We start from the raw sequence: 21,170 nt of genomic DNA, 5'->3' as shown, positions 1-21,170 counted from the left end.
AACAAGTTTCACAAACATCGATTGAACAGAAGCTGAGATACGTACATGAGCATGCATAAACGCGTAAACAAATTCGCCTTCACTTGAGAATTTAGGCAAAACGCGCTCCCAAGAGCAGTAATTGTGGTATCCATACATCTGGTGATATGCTGCAGGGAAATTGACTTTGAGCACGAACTATGCGCACGCGTGAAAAAATTGGTCTATGTTGCCGTGCTAAGGAAGAACGCCGTATGAACATTCGAGAGTTGCCAGATATCCTCCAATAAAATGTTCATTATTGAGGAAAGTTATGAATATTTTTCCTCGGAATTTTCAAGAACTTCAGGTGAAGTTGCAAACAACGTTATCTGAAAAATTGGACGAAAAATGTCCCTAAGTTTACCAGAAAATCCGTGTTTTATGAATGAGAATTTGGCAGGTTGAAGGTTCATACGGCGTTTTTCCTCAGCACGGCGGCATGAGCAAAGCATTGAAGGGATTTGTGAGGTAAATTTCTCAAAAATTTACCAATGTAACTTGCCGAAACTTTTAGAAAAAAGATCCGAGCATCAAAATACTGATAGAATCAATAAAACTTGAATCAACTCACAAAAACTGACTGAAATTCTAGAAAAAGCTGACTTACAGCAACGGGATGGAGATGTTGCATGTGTGAGGAATTTGCGATTGGACTACTGATTCTTATGTAAAAGTTGGCGAGAAACACGATGGTGCCACTGGTTTTCTCTGAAATCAACTCCCAAGCTCAAAAAAAGCTCTCAAGTTGAGGCCAAAATGGAGGGGATATCCTGCGCTATCCCGAGAGTCCACCTCTATACATCAAGACGAACTCTCCATGCAAAGATAGGGAGCAAATACATTGACAGGGCTGCCACTTTATTTGGGGACTCCAAAACTGAAAACACGGCAACCCTGCTAATGTATTTGCTCCCTATCTTTGCATGGAGAGTTTGTCTTGATGTAGAGGTGGACTCTCAGGATAGCTTGGGATATCCCCTCCATTTTGGCCTCAACTTGAGAGCTTTTTTTGAGCTTGGGAGTTGATTTCAGAGAAAACAGTGGCACCATCGTGTTTCTCGAGAACTTTTACATAAGAATCAGTAGTCAAATCGCAAATTCCTCACACCTGCAACATCTCCATTGCCCATGTGCTTGGACGTGGTTTTGAATGATCTGGACGCGCGGATGGTCCATTTTTAGAGATACGAGTACTCACTTTTATTTAGGTTACCCTAACCCAAAATAGGGCACGGACATTTTTAACTATGTGAGCCGTATGGTCTGGTTACACGCTCAAATTAAGCCGTCAATTTGCAGCTCTGATTGGTGGAAAAAGACCTGAGGTGAGGATGCGACCAATGAGAGACCCAATTTGATGGCTGAATTTGATCGTGTAACTGGACCTGTACATTTCCTCCTAAGAGACCTGATTTCGACCCAATGAGCGGCGTGAATTTCGAGGAATCGCGTTGTCCGCGTCTGCCCTGACCACGCGTGGTGCGTGGCGCTGGGATCGCCGTGGGCTGATGGTCACTCACGAAAATGACTTTGGGAGCGGATTTCGAAAAGCGACGATTAAGGCCCCGAGAGCTGCAACTTGCAAGGAAGGAACCAACGCGGTAGGCGCGCTATGACCATTCGTGAAATCCCGCAAGTCATCCGCGCCGATGTCTCGACGCCTTGATCGTCTTTTAATTTCCTCCTCCGGTTTTTCTCCTCATCATCGTGTTTTTACTTTTCGCAAGCCAGTCGAATCGGACGGAGGATCTTACGGTTCCGATGTGACACCGACCCACCTTAATAACTATGCGTCGATTGTTGGCTAAAATGGATGCAGGTGGTTTTTCGTCTCTGGACCATGCCATGCTGCGATTTGTAGTGAAATTCTGTGCCGGAGCCTATACAGCGTCCAAAAACCCTGAGTGACACGAATGCGGAACGGAACATACTCTTTTTTTAGAGTGTCATACATTTTTATGGTGCTAATTTAAAAAATTACTAGGGGGTTATTGGGCGCTACGGCCACATAGACTACAGCACCGAATGGGGCTCTTGCATTTGTCAGGAATTTGCGATTTCTTTAAAATTTCTCAGAGACGCTTTATCACCCCCCTCCCTTATCTGATATGTGTCATTCTCTCAGAAGAAGTAGTACAGTCAATTTTTAGACGTGCACCCTTTTGATGGCTTGAGAGACCTCTAACATGTTTTCTCTTTTCAGAGTGATAATTGATTAGGGCACATCCTATCTTCGACTGTGTTGCTCACGTAGCCCTGAAGCACCTATAAAAATGAGACAAACGAAACCAACACAGTATAGAAATAGAGCAAATGAAAAGAAGAGCGTTGACGACGGCGCAGAGATACAACAATTCGTGCTTAATAGATGTCTGTGTTGCATCTGCAAAATTGAAGGCGCGATGGCGCGAGCTGTGAATTCGCGATGTTCTGCAGCTCCGCTTTGTGCTGCCAATGAGGTGTCGTGAGAAAAGTTAAAAAACGAGGCTCGATTATTATGGCTCTCTATATACGGCCGTGTTGCTCATACAGCCTTTAAAGCACCACTACAAATACAAATAAGACAAACTGAAACAAACACAGTATGGAAATAGAGTAAAGCAAAAGGAGGCACCTTGATGACGGCGCAGAGATACAACTATTCGTACATGATGGATGTCCGCGTTGCATCTGCAAAATTGAAGGCGCGATGGCGCTAGGTGTGAACTCGCAATGCTCCGTTCTATACTGCCAGTGCGGAGGTGTCGCTCAGATTCGGGAGAAAAATTTAAAAAACCAGGCCCGATTCCGTCTCGACTCTGATGTTCCTCTATTATTTCTTCTTTTTTCATTTGAAGTTTGATTCTTATTTTAATGTATTTACACACCTACATCGGCGGCTCGTATGTGCCGGTCCCTTACAACTCGCGTGGCACGTTTTTTAAACAAGTCTCTTGTCAATTTGACAGGGCTTCAGGATTTATAGTCCGACCCTGAATTTGACGGCTCGTCCAATTTGGATTAAAGAGGGATGTTACATGGTGACCCGAGGTCATAAACTCATCCACTTGGATCAGAATTGGTTTGAATTTAATCGTGCATCCAGGTCTTTTAGGAAAAATTTGAAAATATGACCATCAGTCATAAACTCATCCACTTGGATCAGAATTGGTTTGGAATTTAACCGTGCATCCAGGTCTTATAGGAAAAATTTCGCGTGGAAAGTGGCGATCCACCGTGGGGCGCCCGGAAAACGCGTGGATCTCTGAGGCTGTGCAACGGTGGTCGGAGTTCTGTTCGAGGAGGAGCCAGACGGGAAACGAGACTGGAAAAGAAGAAAGGAACAAAAGGAGGCCTAAGACAATGGCACAATGCCAAATGGAACATGTTACAAGCCTGCTTCGCGTCCACGTCCTCGTCCACGCGCGCCGTTGTCGCATGACGCGTGCCACCCGCGACCGTGCGTAGCGCTACGCAGCCTCTCTTGCGCGTCCAACGCTGCCGCTTCCAGCTTCCTCCCACTCACTTACGCATGGAAATCTAACTGGTGTGTTCTACTTGAAAAGCTCATCTTATCCGACAATAGTAAAAAAAAGTATAGCCGATTTTTGTGTGTGCAGCGCTATCTTTGTTCTAATTGGACCACATTTTGCAAAAAAAAAACCCACTATCTCTGGCTCTTCCATAAAAGAACTTTTCTGCATGGGGAAACCAATGACACATATCGACGGTGAAACTACCAAACCACGTATCTCGTTTGCGGTGTTTAAAAATCTACGCTCACGTTTTATTTTTTTAAAGTAGACCAAATCAATATCATTCCTTGAAATTTTTCACAGAATTTTCTCCGCACGAAGAGGAAAAATCACAGAAATTTTCAAGACTGGACGTTCAGTAGTTATTCATTTAAAAAATAAAGTATGACAGGAAGTCTGCGACGTCGCAAACCGAGATACGTGGTTTGGTAGTTTCACCGTCGATATGCTGTTTCTAAATCGAGCCAGAAACAGTAGTTCCTTATTACAAAATATGGTCCAATTAGGAGACGAATGGAGAATTTGCACGAAAATTTTGTATTGCTTCATCAGAGAGTACTCAATTAAGTAAGTTCACAGTGTTTTTCATATTTTGTTTTCTAAGAGTAAAAATTAAAGAAAAATCGGTTTAATGTGAGGAAATTTACCGTCTTGTGATGTCATCTCGCAGCATTTCCCATTCAAACTCGTGTATTTTAACAGATAATGTTTTTCCGTCATATTCCCTCCAGTAAGTGTTCAATTTAGAAACTAAGGATATCTTCAAGCTTGACACTCATAGTACTTACATGCTAAACAAGAAACTCACCAACTGTAAATGTTTCATTAGCCAACCAGAAAACGTTATTGACACCTGTGGTTGTTGAAAAAGAGAATGTCCTTTTTCAGAAAAACCCCTATGTGTGTGTATTCTCCATATTTCGGGATTTACGTTGTCAGCCCTCCAAGTACTAACGTCTATGGATCTTTTTAGTTTCGTGGAGAATGGCATTTGGCATCGCTGAGGAAGCGACAAAAGGTGTTCAGTAGTCGAGAATACTTCATACGCACTATTTTCGAGGAAGTCGTTATTCGGGATTGAGTAAATTTTTCGCACCTGTTGAGAGTGGTTCCTCTTACGCAACAAAATCGATGGGTCGGTTGTGTGTTTCGCAGACTACTTAAAGCTCGAAAATGAGGCATGCATTTAAAAGTAAAACTGCGTCTGATTTTAATTGAGGTATCACTTCTTGAGCATTCGACGATTAACATAATTAATTACGGTCCTGATTACTATATTGTCTCTCCCACTCTCATCATCGATTTTCCTTCTCAAATCGCACCACTGTCCCTGTAGTTACCTCTAATGTATGTTTGCACTGAGTCACTTATGCACGCTCCAGATCGATTGGTAGTTGAGTCCTTTTATGTAATTAAGCTAAACTGACGATGCTCTATTATCAAAATTGTTTTGTTTTCAGATGTTAATGTGTGAACCTACAAGATGACCGACCAACTTGAAATACCATTCCGGTAAGTCAAAACTAACGTAAATTCGATTAGATTTCTCCTGAGAAAAAGGAGAGTAACTGCATGATGCCAACATATTGGAAGCTTTAACGAAGAGAAGCGGGCAAACTTTTTAAAGACGTTATAAATCCTCAATGAAGAGAAGGAAGAGGGTAAAGAGGGAAAAAATCGGATAAAATAATAAAATATGTTCCAAAATTCGAAGAAAAATGTTAACTTTCACGCCTCTTCTTCATTCATGTAAAACCTGCAAAACCTGTAAAACAAAGCAAAACAAAAATGTATTATACAGAAGTTTCAACAAGTTTTTCTGAAGAAAAATAATTTTGAACATATTGAACTTTTCAAATGAAAAGTTTATGGTCTCTAATGTATCTTTTTTACTTTATGATTTTATTTAACGGCTTCAGCCCCACCTCAAGTTGATTGTTTACCATCGTTTCGGGCCGATTAAGTTGTTTCTCATCACAAGTTTTAAAAAGATACCATCGTTTGTTGCATCAATCTGCTTGATCAAAAATAAACGAACAAATTCATAATCAAACTTATTTGAAGTTCTATTTTTATTTTAAAATTTACTAATTTTTACCTTTTAAATTTATCGACTGTTCATTAAATATATTTATCATTCATTAGTTTATTATTTTTAAATTCATTTATTATTTATAAAATGTATCATAATTCATTTATTTTTAAAATACAAATCTCTCATCAAGCATAAATGTGAAAAGAATGAAATACTGTTCCTAAGAAAGAATGCCGATGAGCCTTCAGACGTTGCCAAATTTCCTTCGATAAAAACCGAATTCACTGAGAAAATTGTGAAAAAATCGAAATTTTCAGACAATTTTTTACGCAATTTAATCTAAAATATCCGACAACTTTAGGAGAAAATATGCATGAATTTCGTCAAAAATACATGCTTTATCAAGGAAAATTTGACAACCCTCGAATGTTCACACGACATTTTCCTTAGGACGTCAGAATGGTCCGCGGACGAGAACCCACGTGGTAGCGCGTGGAGAACGAACGCCAAGAATAATTTCGAATTTCCCGCCACAGCAGAGCACGGAGCCAGGCGATTGGGCTGCGGACCCGAGCGCGCTCCGCTCTCTACTGCCGCGCTTTGAGGCCATGTTCCTTCTGGGAGTGTTTGAGAGCGGTTCCTCCCATATCCACTTAAAAAGTGTCGAACCTGGTACCCGCCTAACCCGCCCGTTCAACCTGATTGGTCCGTTACGCTCCTCTCATCTTGAATATTGTAATCAGTTTCTGACACATCATTTATTTTGTGTGTGTGTGTTTTTTCTCTTCCTCTTCTCCCGTGCTTTGCTCCGCGCTTTTCTCTTCGTCCGTTTTCGCCGCCTCGTCCCGTGCTGCTATCTGCTGGGCAATTTCGGAACGACTATTGAATTTTTCTTGTAAATTTCGTGCTTGGTCTTTCTGATGCACCGAGAGAAAATGTAACACTAGGGTTAATCCTCTATGGCATAGCGTTACGAATTCGTATCAACTTATTTTTGGGTTTTTAAAAATTGATACTTTCCTCTGTGGCATGATTTTGCAAATTATCATTAGTTTTTTCTTTTTTTGAAGAACCGGTTCCCAAAAATTTTAAAATTTAAAAAAAAAATTGATACTTCATGTTTCTTATTTAAGCTAAAAAATAGATTCGTGTCCCCCAGAATCTGAGATCCAAAATTAATTCATGACAGAGGGTAACATGGAAATAGGAGCAAGTTTTAACTGAAGCCTTCTGTTAGTTCGGGAGTTTTCCGGTTTTCCTATGTTTTCAAAATAAAATTTATAGAAATCGCAACTCCTTAAATACCGTTTTTTGAGCTATTTCTGTTAATTAAATGCAGCTAGACAAGTTCAATGGTCTGAAATCAGAAACAAAATTGAAAATGAGGGCGCAAGAAATAATAAAAAAACCTAAAAATAAACATGCATTCAAGACTCAGCGCTCTGAGTGAGTTTAACACTCAAAATAATTCCACTGATTTTGTGTATTTGAGTAGTTCAATAGGTAAAGTTTGATAGTTTTGAAATGCTTCATTTTGAACCATGCCGCCAACAAACTCTACCTAACTGCCAGTAAATTTCAACGAATTTCTTATCATAATTTAGACAGCGCATTAATGTTCTTCCTTTTTTTAAATATTTATCCTGGCCGTGGGGTATAAAACCTGACGGTCATGGAAAAAATCAGCTCATCAAACGTTGGAGAAAGAGAGGAAGAATTGCAGAGGATACTCTCCTAATTACACCATATTATTTCACAAGTATGTGAAATTATTTAAATATTCACTGTTCTAATAGGGTGGCGTTCAGCTCTGCTCTAACGCTGCTTTCACCACTGAGACAGTACTAGATCTATATAGGCATAAAATGAGTCAATAATAAAAATCCTTAAAATATAATATTGAAATCTGGATATAGAAAGCAATAGTCCGTGTTACAATTCGTGTAATAATTCGTATTACAACGTTTATTTTATTACAAGGTGATTAAATATGTATCTCAAGGAATAATTGTTGTACACTAAAAAATAAATTTGATAATAGGGTTCACTCTATTAAGACGACAAGTACCAAAATGCAATTCACGCTATTTGTTTCTCATCCATACTTCATTTTACTGACCAGTAGAAAAACTTGTAAATTTACCCGTCTTTAAATTAGAAAAAAACAGGTGTATGTCTCCAAAAAAAAATTCAGAATGCACATTTTGCTCTCGAAGAGATATTCTAAGTTGGTGAAATGTCAATAAAGTTGAAAATTTAGAAAACAATAAATTTTAGAACCAAATGTAACTTTAAACATAGGGTTGGTATTCAAATATAGGGAAAACACGCTTGAATCAAAATTACCAGGGCCCAAACGTTGTAGGTTTAGGTAGACTGCAAGTAGCGAAACCCAAAGTCTGAATTCAACTTCAGGTAGGGAAAATTATGTTCTAAACTCAAGTTGAGCGCAAGTTGAGCTTTTTCTACAGCAAATTCGAAGTTCCTCAACGATGGAAACCAATGATGAGCCATCGAATATCAAAGTCAACATTCTTGCCGCAACTTTCAATCGGGAGTAAACTGGCCAACAAGGTTTGATCCCAGGACCCGAAATTATAGCAATAATGGTTGAAGCGAGAAAAGTTCATTTCCCTTTTTATTTGAGGAAGCTCAATCCAATCTCCTTGATTCATGGAATTCGTTGTTTCCCGGGCGAAGAAACGTAACTCCAATTCATGGTTGCCAAAATAACTCAAACGAGTAATTGTTTTACACAAATGTACCCGTCCGAACTGTATCCAGCATTTTTCTGATTTTGCCCGAGCTTCGAGGAAAAATCTGTGAAATTTTGAGTTAGAAATGCCCAAAATTCCATTGGTTCATGTGCAATTTGAAAGGGAAAATTTGGCAACATTGAAATAGAGTTAAGTTCTTTCGTGAGAGAAACGAAGAATTGAGTTGTACAATTCAAATCAGTTTAAAATCACCTGCTTCCTCAGAAACGCAGTCAAAGAATCGAAGAAGCAAGAATGGATTTTCCTAAAAATTTGAGAAAATGATAGCATGCGGTTCGAACGCATAAATCAGAGGCATCGCGGTGATCGGACTGTATGTTTGTAAACAAACCTGGCATTAACACAGCGGTGAAGGACCTCATAAAGTTATAAATCTTCTGCCGCGGGATTTTCATCGGTTCTCGGGCATTGGTACCAAATTACATGTTCGAATGTATTGATTTCACATTGATCGCATTCACTCGCATCGGTACAATCTCGTAACCGCGCTGCTAATGTAATATTCATCTGTGTAAATCCTACTGCCTATCGCACTTGGATTTGATTCCGTTGTATAAGCTTTTACGCAACTCCTCTCTGTCACGCAGGTTACGATGCCACTTTCTTTTCTCCGCCAAGAAGATCCAAAATATATTCAGTGCATCCATTTACAATTTCCATCTCTTACATCGAATAACGCGTGTCAAATTTGCAGCTTTTAAAAACTTCGCGTATTTTTGTTTTTGTTTCTTTAAGAAAGAAACTAACCAAAACATCTCATTCATATCGATTCATTTGTGCCGCTTGCCATTCCTAAAGGGGAATATATATTTTTAAACTTTGAAAATATCAAGAGCTTACCAAAAGTTGGACTGTTATCTCCGTCAACTCCGACAAACGGCTTTCAGCCTATATCGTTAAAATTTCCTCGAGATGAACAGTGAAATCAACCAAAAATGAAAGGTCGGTCAAGTTTTTTAAAGTTCTTGGTCGTTCAATCGGAACCTGTCATGCAGCTGAAACACAAGGAGACTGAAAAAAATAAAAGCCAGAGCCAGAATAGCGGAAATAACAAAAACACTTAAGCAAATAACAGAAATATGGTAAAACAAGATTGGAAAAAAAGTGAAGATAATCTATGCGCAATTAATAGAACATCAAAATAAAATATGTCAGTAAGTAAGATAGAGGTGGATAATAAAAATGTAAGTAAATGAATGCGAGGATAATAGTATCAACATACACATATTAAAATCGTAGTTGAGATGCACTAACAAGAATATAAGAAACTATATTAGTATTTTCTCTATGTAATCTTTTACCTGCACAACTAATATTATGCCAAAACGCACTTTCTTCCGAAATTCGGGCATAGCTGCTGTCCGATTATATCTCAAATTTGTATGAAGATAATAAAATTGCTATCAAAAAAAAAAAAGAGAGAGGATAAAACTTGAACGTAACACTTTGTCCTTTAAGCTGAAATTTTTCTCAATTCAGTGTTGTTTGACGTTTAATTTTCTCCTTTTTTAAATTAAGCTTTGTTGTGATGGTGGTTTATCTCAGCAGTCAAGAAGAAAAAACCGGACGTACCTACCTACTGACTTTGTTTTGCATCACCTATAAAAGATTGAGTGAAATCAAAATGTACCGGTGAGTAGAGAGACGCATACAATGCTGAGATATATTCGTCTTAAATAAGTCGCTTAATCTCAGCAATATAATTTTAATTTCTCCAAACGGAGAATTCTAAGTACCCGCTGCTTATTAAACTTGCAAAATATTCATAAGACTGCCCGCGCCATGCTCAGATAATAGATATCTCTGAGGCTCTTCATTCTTATACGATTTTCACCGAACAGTTCTGTGAGGTTATTAAACTTCTTAATCCGTGGTCTTGTGTCAGCGTGACAAAGGTATTCACCCTTTCATGGCGCCGCAGCCGCTGCTGCTAGATTTTGTTCGTAAGTGTGGACTTTTTTTGCACTTTAAGTTTGTATCGATTTATTTTTAGCGCGATTTGGAAACTGTGGGCGTCGAGCCGTTTCGTTGTGAATTAACGGAATATTAAAAGGCAGTAGCTTGACAGAGGATTTAAATAAAGGAAATGTATGCTCTCGCAAAAAATTGTTTGACTTGTCTTCTTTTCCTTTTTATCAACCGTAGGCTTAGAGAAAATAATCCTAATTTTTAACCGTTTTAAAGGCTTTTTTGTGGCCTTTGAATCCGTTTTATTTTAATGAATATTTTCATTAATTCTTTAATCTTGTTCTGCAAAAGTGTAAATGACCAATTCGCTATAGGGTACCATTTGAGTACTAACTGAGTTTGTTTCCCCTCTCTTCCTTTTAATGTTTGCGTTGCAGTAGTATTGACTAATAATTAATAACTGTATGAATTCACTTCAAAATGTGTGGGGTAGATTTACCACTGAGTAGACCTAGGAAAACGTATGGGAGCTTTTTTATGATTTTAGTTTAATGTCACGTAGAATAAGAATGAGAAAATGGGATGATTGAATGATGCATGTGAACATTTTTGCATTGAATTTTTGCTCCAGGAATAATGTATCAAAAATAATACTCATTAACATGAAAACTTGAAAAATCAACTTTTGAAAATAATCCAATGTCCTCACCTAGCACATTGTAGGCTTCAACTATTTGAAATATAGGTTATTTAGAATTAATTTGAAGTAAACTCTCTCACCTATTCTGCAATCCGATGTTAGTTAAAAATTTAGTGTAGCGACATTAGTTTCATCTATAGTTCTTCCTTTGCACAATTAATTTAGCAGGAGCGCATCGATCAAAATTCCAAGATCCTCTGTTCCACATCGCGAATCCATTAAAATGTGCCAAAATTATCCAGTAGGAACCTGGATTTTTAAAAACGGATTTCTGTATTAAACTCTGAACAGTTTAATCTTTTTTATATTTAAGCGCTAAAGCTTTATCACGATTTTAATAAGATTTTGCAAACTTTTCTCAAACTAATAATTCGTATTAAACAAATCTTGATCAACAAAAACTGATCATATATACAGCAATTGATGAATATATCCAAATGTAAATCGAGCCTCGTCAGATACGCTATAATTATCATAACTAAATACTGAATTCCTCTCAACGCTTGCCTAAATCAATCGAAGTTTTCAACTTATACCAATCTTTTGTGAAAAGAGACGTGGTGTATCCATAATTCAGCCGCGAGCCGACCTCATTTTTCAGAGTAACCACAGGATAGTGTTGGCTATACTTTGCGATTAGAAACTACGATTTCCGTCTCAGTTTAGAAACAACAAAAATACACGAAAATAGCCGGAACAATTTTACTAAAAAATACGGGAAAAACGGGTAATCAAGGCTAAAAAACAACAAAATCTAAAACGTCGGACGTTTTGGGGGTGGTTTTAACTCCCGCCTCGATCAGAAAACAAAACGTATGAAAAATTATACTAATGAATTATATAATTTTTGATTTTCATACTTTTTTATATATGTTTGTTTCCTGGTCAAGGAGGCGGTTAAAACCACCCCGGAACGTCCCGGGCCAGCATTGATTATCCCTTTTACTTGTGTTTTTTTTAAAAACAACGTATGTGCAAGAAGTTTCCTATGAACATGCGTGTTTTTACGGATGAGTAGGAACTTGCAGTTCCTACACTGAAAAAAAAACTCCGGCCGTGGGAGCCGCAATTACGTGCTAAATAGAGCATACCGTCCGTTCAGGTCTGAAAGCCGAAAAACTCTGATCATGCTAGAGACAGTTTCTATTCGATTCGCTAAACCTGTTCATAGTCAGAGACAGAAGTACGGTATAACATTCCGATATTTGGCTTATGATGCCGGAAGGACGGTATTCTATATAGCCGGTGAATTTGCGACATCTCACGCAACATAGCATTGTTTTTGTTTCCTTTTTTGTCAAATGCAATATCAAATGTAGTCCATAGCTTAAACTGATCTCAGGGCACCAGGGGTCAAATTTAAGAAACAAAGAGGTCACATTGTCGTCAAATCGTGCATTATAACCCCGAAATTTTCGCCAAAAAGAAGTGCATGAAGCTATAATTATCCCGAAACCCACTCGAACCGCGAATTCACCTCCGAATCGTGCAAAAATCGCGGTGGCCGAACGGAACGCACCTCGTCTCGAGGGCGGGCGGTCCGACGAGCCGAACGGAGCGGTCGGCCGGCGCGGCGTGGGCCGAGGGGAGCTTTAATTGAGATAGCTTTCCGAAGGAGAGTGTCGTGGGCAAATTTACAGCTGGGCCGGGGCCGGGGAGGGGGCCCCACCGAGGGGCGCGGGAGGGGTGGCGCGGGCGGGGGAGGGGCGGCGGGTAGGGTAATAAGCGATGGCGCTATTGAATATGAAAGCTTTGATTTATGGAGGAGATCGAGACTTCGGGAGTGCGAGCTAAATCCCGGAATACTTACGTCCATTATCACGATATCCTACTCATTCCACCTGATAGTATGTGTGTTTCGCCCGCCGATGCAACTCACTTCCTGGCCCCCGCCGCTTCGCTTGTGCTGTACACTGAAAAAAAAATCTCGGTGTATTTACCAAGAAAAGGGTAAAATTACCAAGAATTCAGGGTTCTATTTGATCCCAGTTTTTTCTTCGTAAAATTACCATTTATGGAATTGGTAATTTTACCGAAAAATCTCAGTAAAATTATTGAACTTTCTCGGTAATTTTACTATACCTTGGTAAAACCGCCAATATTTTGTATCGAATGCGGTAGAAATACCGAGATAAAATGGCAAAGTTACCGGGAATTGATTACCAATAAAAGTGGTATTCTTACCTGAAAAAAGCAGTAAAAATACCGGTTTTTGGGTAAGTTTACCTGTCTGTCTTGGTAAAATTACCAATAATTGGTAAAAAAAGTGAGATGGTAAAGGTACCAACGGACCTTGGTAAAAACGCCGAGAATTTTTTTTCAGTGTAGGGGTGGTTCAACCCTTTCGGGCCTCGAGTATCGGCACAGCTTTAAAAGCGCTTTGAATCTTCGAATGTTCGTTTGGATCGAGTTTAACGAGTGAAGTTGATTTCACATTCTGGATGTAAAAAAAAATGTGCGAGGACTCACAAAATGCTGGATTACCCGCTACGGCAGTTAGTTTTACATCTTGAAATTGTTAAAGTAACTGCTGTAGCAGTTAATTCAGCATTTTGTAAGTTTTCGCACTTTTTTTGTACATCCAGAATGTTAAATCAACTTCACTTTTTTTTCAATGAAAATAAACTCGAGTTTTTTCTCCTTGAAAGAAATGCTCTGCTTGTTACTTCCATGGGTGAATTTCATGAAAATCACCGCGCAGCAGAGTGTTCCTCTCTCTGAACTCTTTGCTTTCCTCACGAAAGACGTAACTATATTTTAACGTTGCCAAATCACCTCTCGGAAATTGAATTTTTACAAGGAGAATTTTGGGCATTTCTAAATGAACAGTTTCCCAATTTTTTTCCCTGATCTCATGCAAAAATCAGAAAAAATTTGAAACAAAATTGTGTAGGTACACTTTTGTAAGAAAAACGACAAACTGCTTTGACCAGTCGGAATTCTGAGAAGGAACCTATTGCACGCTTGGCTATATTCTCTGAATTAAATTGGCTCTTCTCGCGGTCAGATGACAAGAACCAAGTTTTTAAAACTCCAAAAGAAATTAATTTTTACGACTTATATGACTTATTTTTTGACGAAACAGACAAAGCCTCTGCAATGAACCAACATTTTAAAACTCGAAATTTTCTCTGCGAGGAACGAAAGGAAAATTCTACAACAAACAGCAAACCTCTCGTTTTCCGAACTACGTATAGTTCCTTTTTACTAGATTCGATTCTTTTTCTGCCGCAGTTTTATTGAGAGATATTCAACGAGTAAACTACATTTTTTTACATCAAGCTTACATATTCAATTTCATCAGATTCATGGCTCTTTCTAAGAGACAATCGATGACATCATTCATCACACACCGAACTTTTCAGGTAACAAACAGAAATCTTTTTCAGATAAAATGTATAAAGCCAAAGTTCGTCCACCTTGTCGTCGACACACCTTACGCTTTTTGTTTTCGTACACTACATCTTAGCTTTCGATTCCCTATTATTTATTTGTATCAACTAATATTTTCTGCAGATAAATAGGGCGGACACTCCAAGTTCTGCTCCGTGTGTAAAAACGAGGATGGCATGAGTAGCTGGTGGTATTTTTAATACTATCCGAAAACCAACTTAGAAATCTTGGCTCTGAAAAGGGGGCGTTTCAGACTTCTTCATGATAGAGCACATCGGACCTTAAAATAAAATACCGGGAAAATGTGTGAGAGCTAGAGCTCGTCGTCGTCTTAATTTTAATATTCTGAAGCGGAGAAATCAAAACGCGTAAGCGGAGAAAAAATTGGAAGGCAAATAGTTCTATATAATTATTTTTCTGCGACCTATATCGTTTGAATTTGAGGGACACGTGGTTTTCAGTTATCTATTTAAATTTAATTTATAAAGTATAGAAATAAATATCGTGAACTACACACTGATTAGGATCCTCATGTTTTCAAAATTATTTCGAGGTTATTTTATTGCCACAAATCGGCCCTCTGAAAGTGGCAAGGCGTGAATGATCGATTAGCGATTTTTCCCCCATTTGAAGCTATGGTAAAGAATCGATAATTAAACTTTTCGTTGCGAACACACTATTTATCGATCCTCTTCAACATGTTTAAATGGCAGATCCCTCGATTTATCGCAAGGCTCGTCACGCCACAGCCCACTGAAGTCGGGGGTTGCGCTATGAGGTGACCAAGAGTAGACCCTGTGGTAATTATTCAAGCCACACTTTCACTATTTTTTTTTTTTTTTTTTTTTTCGGAGGAAAGCAACTTTTAGGAAAGCTTTGATATCGGCGAATGCTTAGCGGAAGATTTAGCACGACATGGTGTAGCTCGCGTGTGAACGGGGGAGGGAAGCGGCGCGCTCGCGGTCCATTTGGCGAGGCCGCGGTGGCGCGGTCATTAGCGGAGCGAGCGAGGAGTCGAGTTCAAAAATCGCATAATTGGAGCCTCCATAAATTCATCATTAATGAGTCTATCCGCGACCGGGAGGTGTTTTACCGGACGGCCCGTTCCAGTTTCTACGCTCCTCGCTTGTCAACGAGCAGTACTGGAGAGAGTAGCGAATTATTTCCCTAATAGCACACTGAGGCTCCAAAAATTATCTTCTGCAACAATAAAATGTTTTACACGTGTATCTTCAAAACGGGGAAAAAACAAAATGTTTCCATAAAAAACCTTGACACATCGGAGGAGATATTTATGTGATTTAATGGTGGGTTTATATACAATTCATTTTCAAGCAATTCAAGAACATTTTTAGATAGTTTTATAAGAATATTGTTGAAATGTATGTAAGACTAAGTATCAAATATTCGTATTCTTACAAATGTATTTTTCAAAAACAAATGTAAGGTATTTCTATTACTTGTTAAACCCGAACATGAAAAACATAGATTAACGGAAGAAAGGATACCCACTTGTTTTCTAAAATTTGCTCAAAAGAGTTGTTATTATTATTTTCCCGAAAAATTGTTTCTATAAAATTGAAATCAAACGAATTTAAAAAAAAAATTGCCTTCAGAGTTGTACATGGATTGTGAATCCGTGGAAAAACACCGTTTCCTCGAGGCAATGGAGGATTTTTTTCTTTAAGTTATGAATCATTCGAACTTTCATTACATGTGTGACTGAGTAAGCATTAAAATCTTCAGAACTGGGGTGGCATTTTGAAGCCTTGCGTAATTTGCTGGCAAGTAGCGCAGATGACACACTTTACATTTCTTGAATCGACAACTATTACTGCAAGTAAGATATTTTCTCGAGTAAGTTGTGCGTGTGATTTATCGTTCAAGCTCCGTATTCTGTGCAAATCTCTAGCAAAAATACTGGGGCGAAAATCGTACTACACCTCCTTGGATACCTCTCACTTAACAATTTATTTTTCAGTTTTGCTAATACTTAAGTGTTGAAATAGCATAACATAGACAGCGTTGAGAAATGTAAGTGTCTCTTGTAAATTGGCTTAAACATGGGAGGATTCCGCACCTCTCGACAACCTTGAAACTAAAATTGAATAAAGCGTGTTTTTAGTTCGGTGGCTTGTACCCCACGCTCAAATGGGGGGAGTCCGACTGATCTGACACCACGTTTCCTGGGCGAAGTCCACTTGAATAATGTCCGATGGGTTGTGCTAAAATACCACGATGCCAAGAGCCCCGAGGTTTTAATTCGTATTTTTGTGTCTATGAAGGACGAGGAAGTCGATTGTGGAACCGGAAAAACATGCTTTCAGGGAGCGATGTTTCAAAATATGAGTAATAATGAGTAGCATCAGATCTAATTTCTCAATGGATTCTATGACTCTCATTAATTCAGGCCGAAATAACCAGAGTGGGTCATGCACAGGAGTGAAAAAAATAAGGAAAAACCAATAAATCCTCGTGTTAAAAGGGTAGTGTAGATCAGTAATTTGGTTTGTAATGAGGAGAGATGCATTGAGTTTTTTATACTAAGATCTATGACTGAAATAATTATTACTAAACAATTATATTAACAGGCATACTATTTGGTTTGAGAAAAATTGTTGCAGTTTAGCCAATGAAATAAAAATGAGATTACTTACTACGGTGACCGACGCTTTAAGTTCTACGAAAAAGTTATCGAAGTAGCACAAATAATTACAATTTTGAAGGTTTTTTAGGGTCTACAGGCACGGATCTGCTTAGTATTGTACATTTTTGGTCGCAAAATTTGGTTTGTTTATTATTTATGGCGTCGATTTGACTCTTGAACTATGCACTAATTGTTTGAAAGTTCTTTGTATGACAAAGTCTTGACCGCAAGTTACTATTTAACGACGCATTATGACATTAACAAGGTGATAACATAGTGCTGGGTCCACACTATTTTGCGGGAAAAACAAAGGCAACAAGTTCACAAATTTTGAGCTTTGATGAGCTTTTCACTGGAACTCATTAGAGCTCAAAGTTTTCGACTCTAATTGAAATTTTTGGCCGTGTTTTCCTCGCAGAATGGTCTAGACCCAGCACTATTTTACCACCTTGTTACATACAGTTCGGGCCGTGTTTTTTCTCGATTATGACATTTAATTTCCGTTAAATTTGCTGTTTATCAAAAGCAAAAACGAACGTAATGGTCCTTTGCAAACTTGGCAACAACCGCCGATGTAGCTGGTAATGTTAAAATGATGCGTTCTCGCGTAATGACAACCACTTAATCAAACATTCTAATTTGATCAAAGATAGCACGGCTAATATAGAAGTTATTCTCTCGTACACGCCTTCGTGTTTATGGGAAAGATTTAACGGTCAATAAAATGGGCTTGATCAGGTCTTCGCGAGACTGCTTTGTTTTGATACGTCTGAGTTTAAACGATTGCCAACCGATGTGAAGGTATGCGAATTTCCTCGAACGCGCGGCGCTAACCACTGCCGTTTAAGGCTCTTTATAACTTTTGTTTTCTTCAAAACATTGGCATGCAGGGATTTTGTCTTACATAAGCAGTTAGGCAAGGCTCAAAATCCTATAGAAAAATTCTTTGTGAAAGGCCGGGTTTGTATTACAGTAGATATGCACAGTGTAGATTTTTTTTTTATACACTTAAATATTTTGCATTAGATATAAATCAAGAAAATTTAGTGGATGTATGGGTTGTATGGGATATGCCGCCGGATAACTTCACCATATTTTCTCACTTTTAAATATATTTTTCTACTATTTCCTATTTCAAATTTTTTTTTTTTTGAAAAATACAGCGAAATCTGCTTTTTAGAGCACTTCTCAGATGAAGCAATAAAACTTTGCGTGCGTAAATTCTCCATTTTTTTGATCTGTTGCAAAATAAAAGGGGGGCGAGTAAGCGTTCTATCCCTGTAGTCTATCAAAATATTTCAAAACCATTCAGTATCACGATTTTCCCATCTCCATCAACTTTCAATTTCACCCTCCGCACCGATAGCACCGAACAGCGGCCGCGCACAACACTAACAAAATAATTGATCGCACCAAATTCCACATCGGCCGGAAAATCCTGACGTCCGAAACTACTAGGCCGAAAAATGAAAATGACGAAGTTCTCCGGCGAATATTAGCGAGCGTCCGAGCAACAGGTAGATTGTGACGTCATTGATTGTTGGCGGAATTCATTAGCGAATCATTTGCGTAGCCATTCACACGGGCGATTGTTTAATTGCGCCGTGGATCGTTTGTTTACCCCGGTGTCAAAACCCTTTCGTTAATTTACTCTCGGTTTCTCCCGAGCCATACTCGGGTCCTATTCAACGCAACAGACTGTCCCAGAAGTATGCGTCCACCTCCCATGGAGGACCATGTTTATACGTCGATAAGGAACCTAGGAATGAACGTATCTGTGTTGAGGGGTTTAAAATGTTCAAACTTTTTTCTTTGGAAACAGAAGACTGCATTTCTTGAAATTTTGCAGAATATTCTTCCCTTTAAGAGAAAAAGAGATGTAACATTCTGCGGGATATACGATAGAAAGAATAAAAATTGAGCAAAGTCCAAAAGTTATAATTCCAAAGACACAAAAAAGTTCTAAAATGTCAAAAACAAACCAAAATTACGAAGTTTGAAGCGCATACTTAGAAATTTCTCTTTTCTCGTGGAATAATCTACTCAAATTTTCATCGGAACAACAAAGAATTGCAATTTTCAAGGTGCCATTGAAATAAAACTCTCACCTATTGCAACGTTAAAAGTAATTTTACAAATGGAGAAATTCTGTCTTATATAATAGAAGCTTAATGTTTTACCAGTTTTCAGGAAAAATTAAATGTATTCGAAAACCGAATCATGTGTGAGAGCAAAAGTGGAACATTACAACCAGCCATTATGCATTCAGTGCCTTGATTCTTGTAAGGATTTTGTGCATGGATGTAAGTTGGGTTAGTCTTGGGAGATACAACTATATGAACACTCAGGAGCTGTTTTTGCCTATCTATCCTAAATGAAGGCGAAAAACGAATCATACCGGAGAACGTGTGATTTTAAAAGAGGAGCTGATTGTGAGTGCAGTTTTGATCGATTCCACTGAGTGCGCGTGAATAAATCCCATCTATGAACGTACTATCATCTTCATCCATAGAGATTGACTCAGTTTTTTTACAAGACTTAAAAAAGAATTTAATCGAATTGGTAACACACAGTGCAAAATGACAATTTTTCAGAATTATCTTTTTTTTTCATGGGTTTAAGTCTCCAAGGCTAAGCTCAAATGCAGTTTAAAATGATTTGCGAGTAAATTACATTCACATTTTCTTAAATAAAATGAGGTGTGACATCATGACTAAATGTAATTACTGATTTTAAATGGGAAAAGTCTGTATTCAAGTCAAATATACAACAACGGGCCTCTTTATCTCAAGGCCTGTGACACGAAAGTTAAAATTTATTTATGGTAGGGTCATTTACATCGAATACTGAATCTGATTTAAGACATTTCTCTCTTATCAGAGTGGGTTCCTCAGAGCGGCAAATTTAAGAGTAACGTCTCAGTATTTTTAGAACAGTCTGTAGAATAGTCAATACATTAAGAATTCGGACATCGAATAACAATGAAAAAAAAATCACAATGATCGAAAAGGTGCGGTAAGTTGTTGTCAAGAAGTGCTGATAAAACAGTGCTATAATTTCATTTTACGTTTTAAATAAACGTAAATCGCAAATGTTCTGATAACCCTTATGAGGCCCAAGGAGGAAATTATTAAGAATGGTTTACTAATAGAGCCTCACTGAGTTTTAGTTGTTCTTATGATGCCTCAATTGAAGGAAGCAGAAATGTCAATTTTTTTTAAATGTTCAGTCTTTACAACCGTAGGAATGAATTAAGAAAAAAATCGTGACAATTTGACATCAGAGGTTGCAGCATAATCAGTCAAAGAGTTGCGGAATATAGAGCGACACCTTTGTCTCTTACCTGTGCGCGGAGCCTTTTGTTTTGGGTTTTAGGTCATTTCTGGGTAACTGACCTTGCACACCTTGACCGCGGCAAGCCTTTTATCGTCGATTCGACATGGAACTCCCACGAAAAGGATTACGTTTCGTGGGGGTCAACGGTTCGTTGTCCTCACGAGCCCACAATCAGTTGCCTTATTGCCTTTGGTTTCGCGACTGTGTTTAGCGTAGATCAGTTGCCCTGCTTTTGCTGTAAAAGGTAAGTCTAAAATACAATCTTTCAATCTCTTAGTCCTCCTAATGTTTAACTCATTTTCCTCAGACACTGGGGAAAAAAGTTGCTAGGATCTAGAGTCCAGACTTTTAAAAAAGTTGACAAGAAAAAATACTCCTCAATTATTCGGATTTTTGCTTGAATCAAAAAAAAAATCCGCTCAGATTCAGAGGCTTGGCTTTCGATTCAAGCAGAAATCCGATTGAATCAAGAGTATTCTTCCGTGTCAAATTTTTTAAGAGTCTACAGGGCTAGATCTAAGCAACTATTCTTTCCCGTGGGCAAAAGTTGGTGATCGACAAGACCATAGCTAAAGTGACGTTATCACTCTCATTTTTTCCCATTAACGCTCCCTTGCTTTTCGTTCACCGAAGAATTCATCAACATGCTAATATGTAACAAGGTGGTGAAAAAAGCTGAGCACACACTATTTTGTGGAAAAAGCAAGGCCAAAAAATTCCAAAAATGTCGATTAGAGTCAAAAATTTTACCTCTAACGATATCAATACAAGACTTAGCATCTTCAGACCCAGATCTCAGACTAAATCTTGTACTGATACTCATCAGAGCTCAAATTTT

General features: G+C 38.3%; 1 protein-coding gene across 2 annotated transcripts in view; it reads left to right on the top strand.

The window, feature by feature from the left end:
• Antp (homeotic protein antennapedia) overlaps nucleotides 1-21,170 on the top strand; it is a 395,272-nt gene that overhangs the window by 331,796 nt on the left and 42,306 nt on the right. Inside the window, exon 5 of one of the 2 annotated variants that reach the window (XM_072303373.1) lies at nucleotides 4,997-5,048. In XM_072303373.1, coding sequence (XP_072159474.1) covers nucleotides 4,997-5,010 — 14 coding nt within the window. In that variant the 3' untranslated portion in view covers nucleotides 5,011-5,048. Of the gene's footprint in view, nucleotides 1-4,996; nucleotides 5,148-21,170 lie in introns of those variants that run through there. The other variant, XM_072303372.1, reaches the window with a different exon arrangement.

The sequence above is a fragment of the Bemisia tabaci genome, chromosome 8, assembly GCF_918797505.1.
Source record: "Bemisia tabaci chromosome 8, PGI_BMITA_v3".
Lineage (NCBI taxonomy): Eukaryota > Metazoa > Arthropoda > Insecta > Hemiptera > Aleyrodidae > Bemisia > Bemisia tabaci.
Note: the sequence above shows the minus strand (reverse complement) of the source record. Positions and strands in the feature narration are given on the sequence as shown.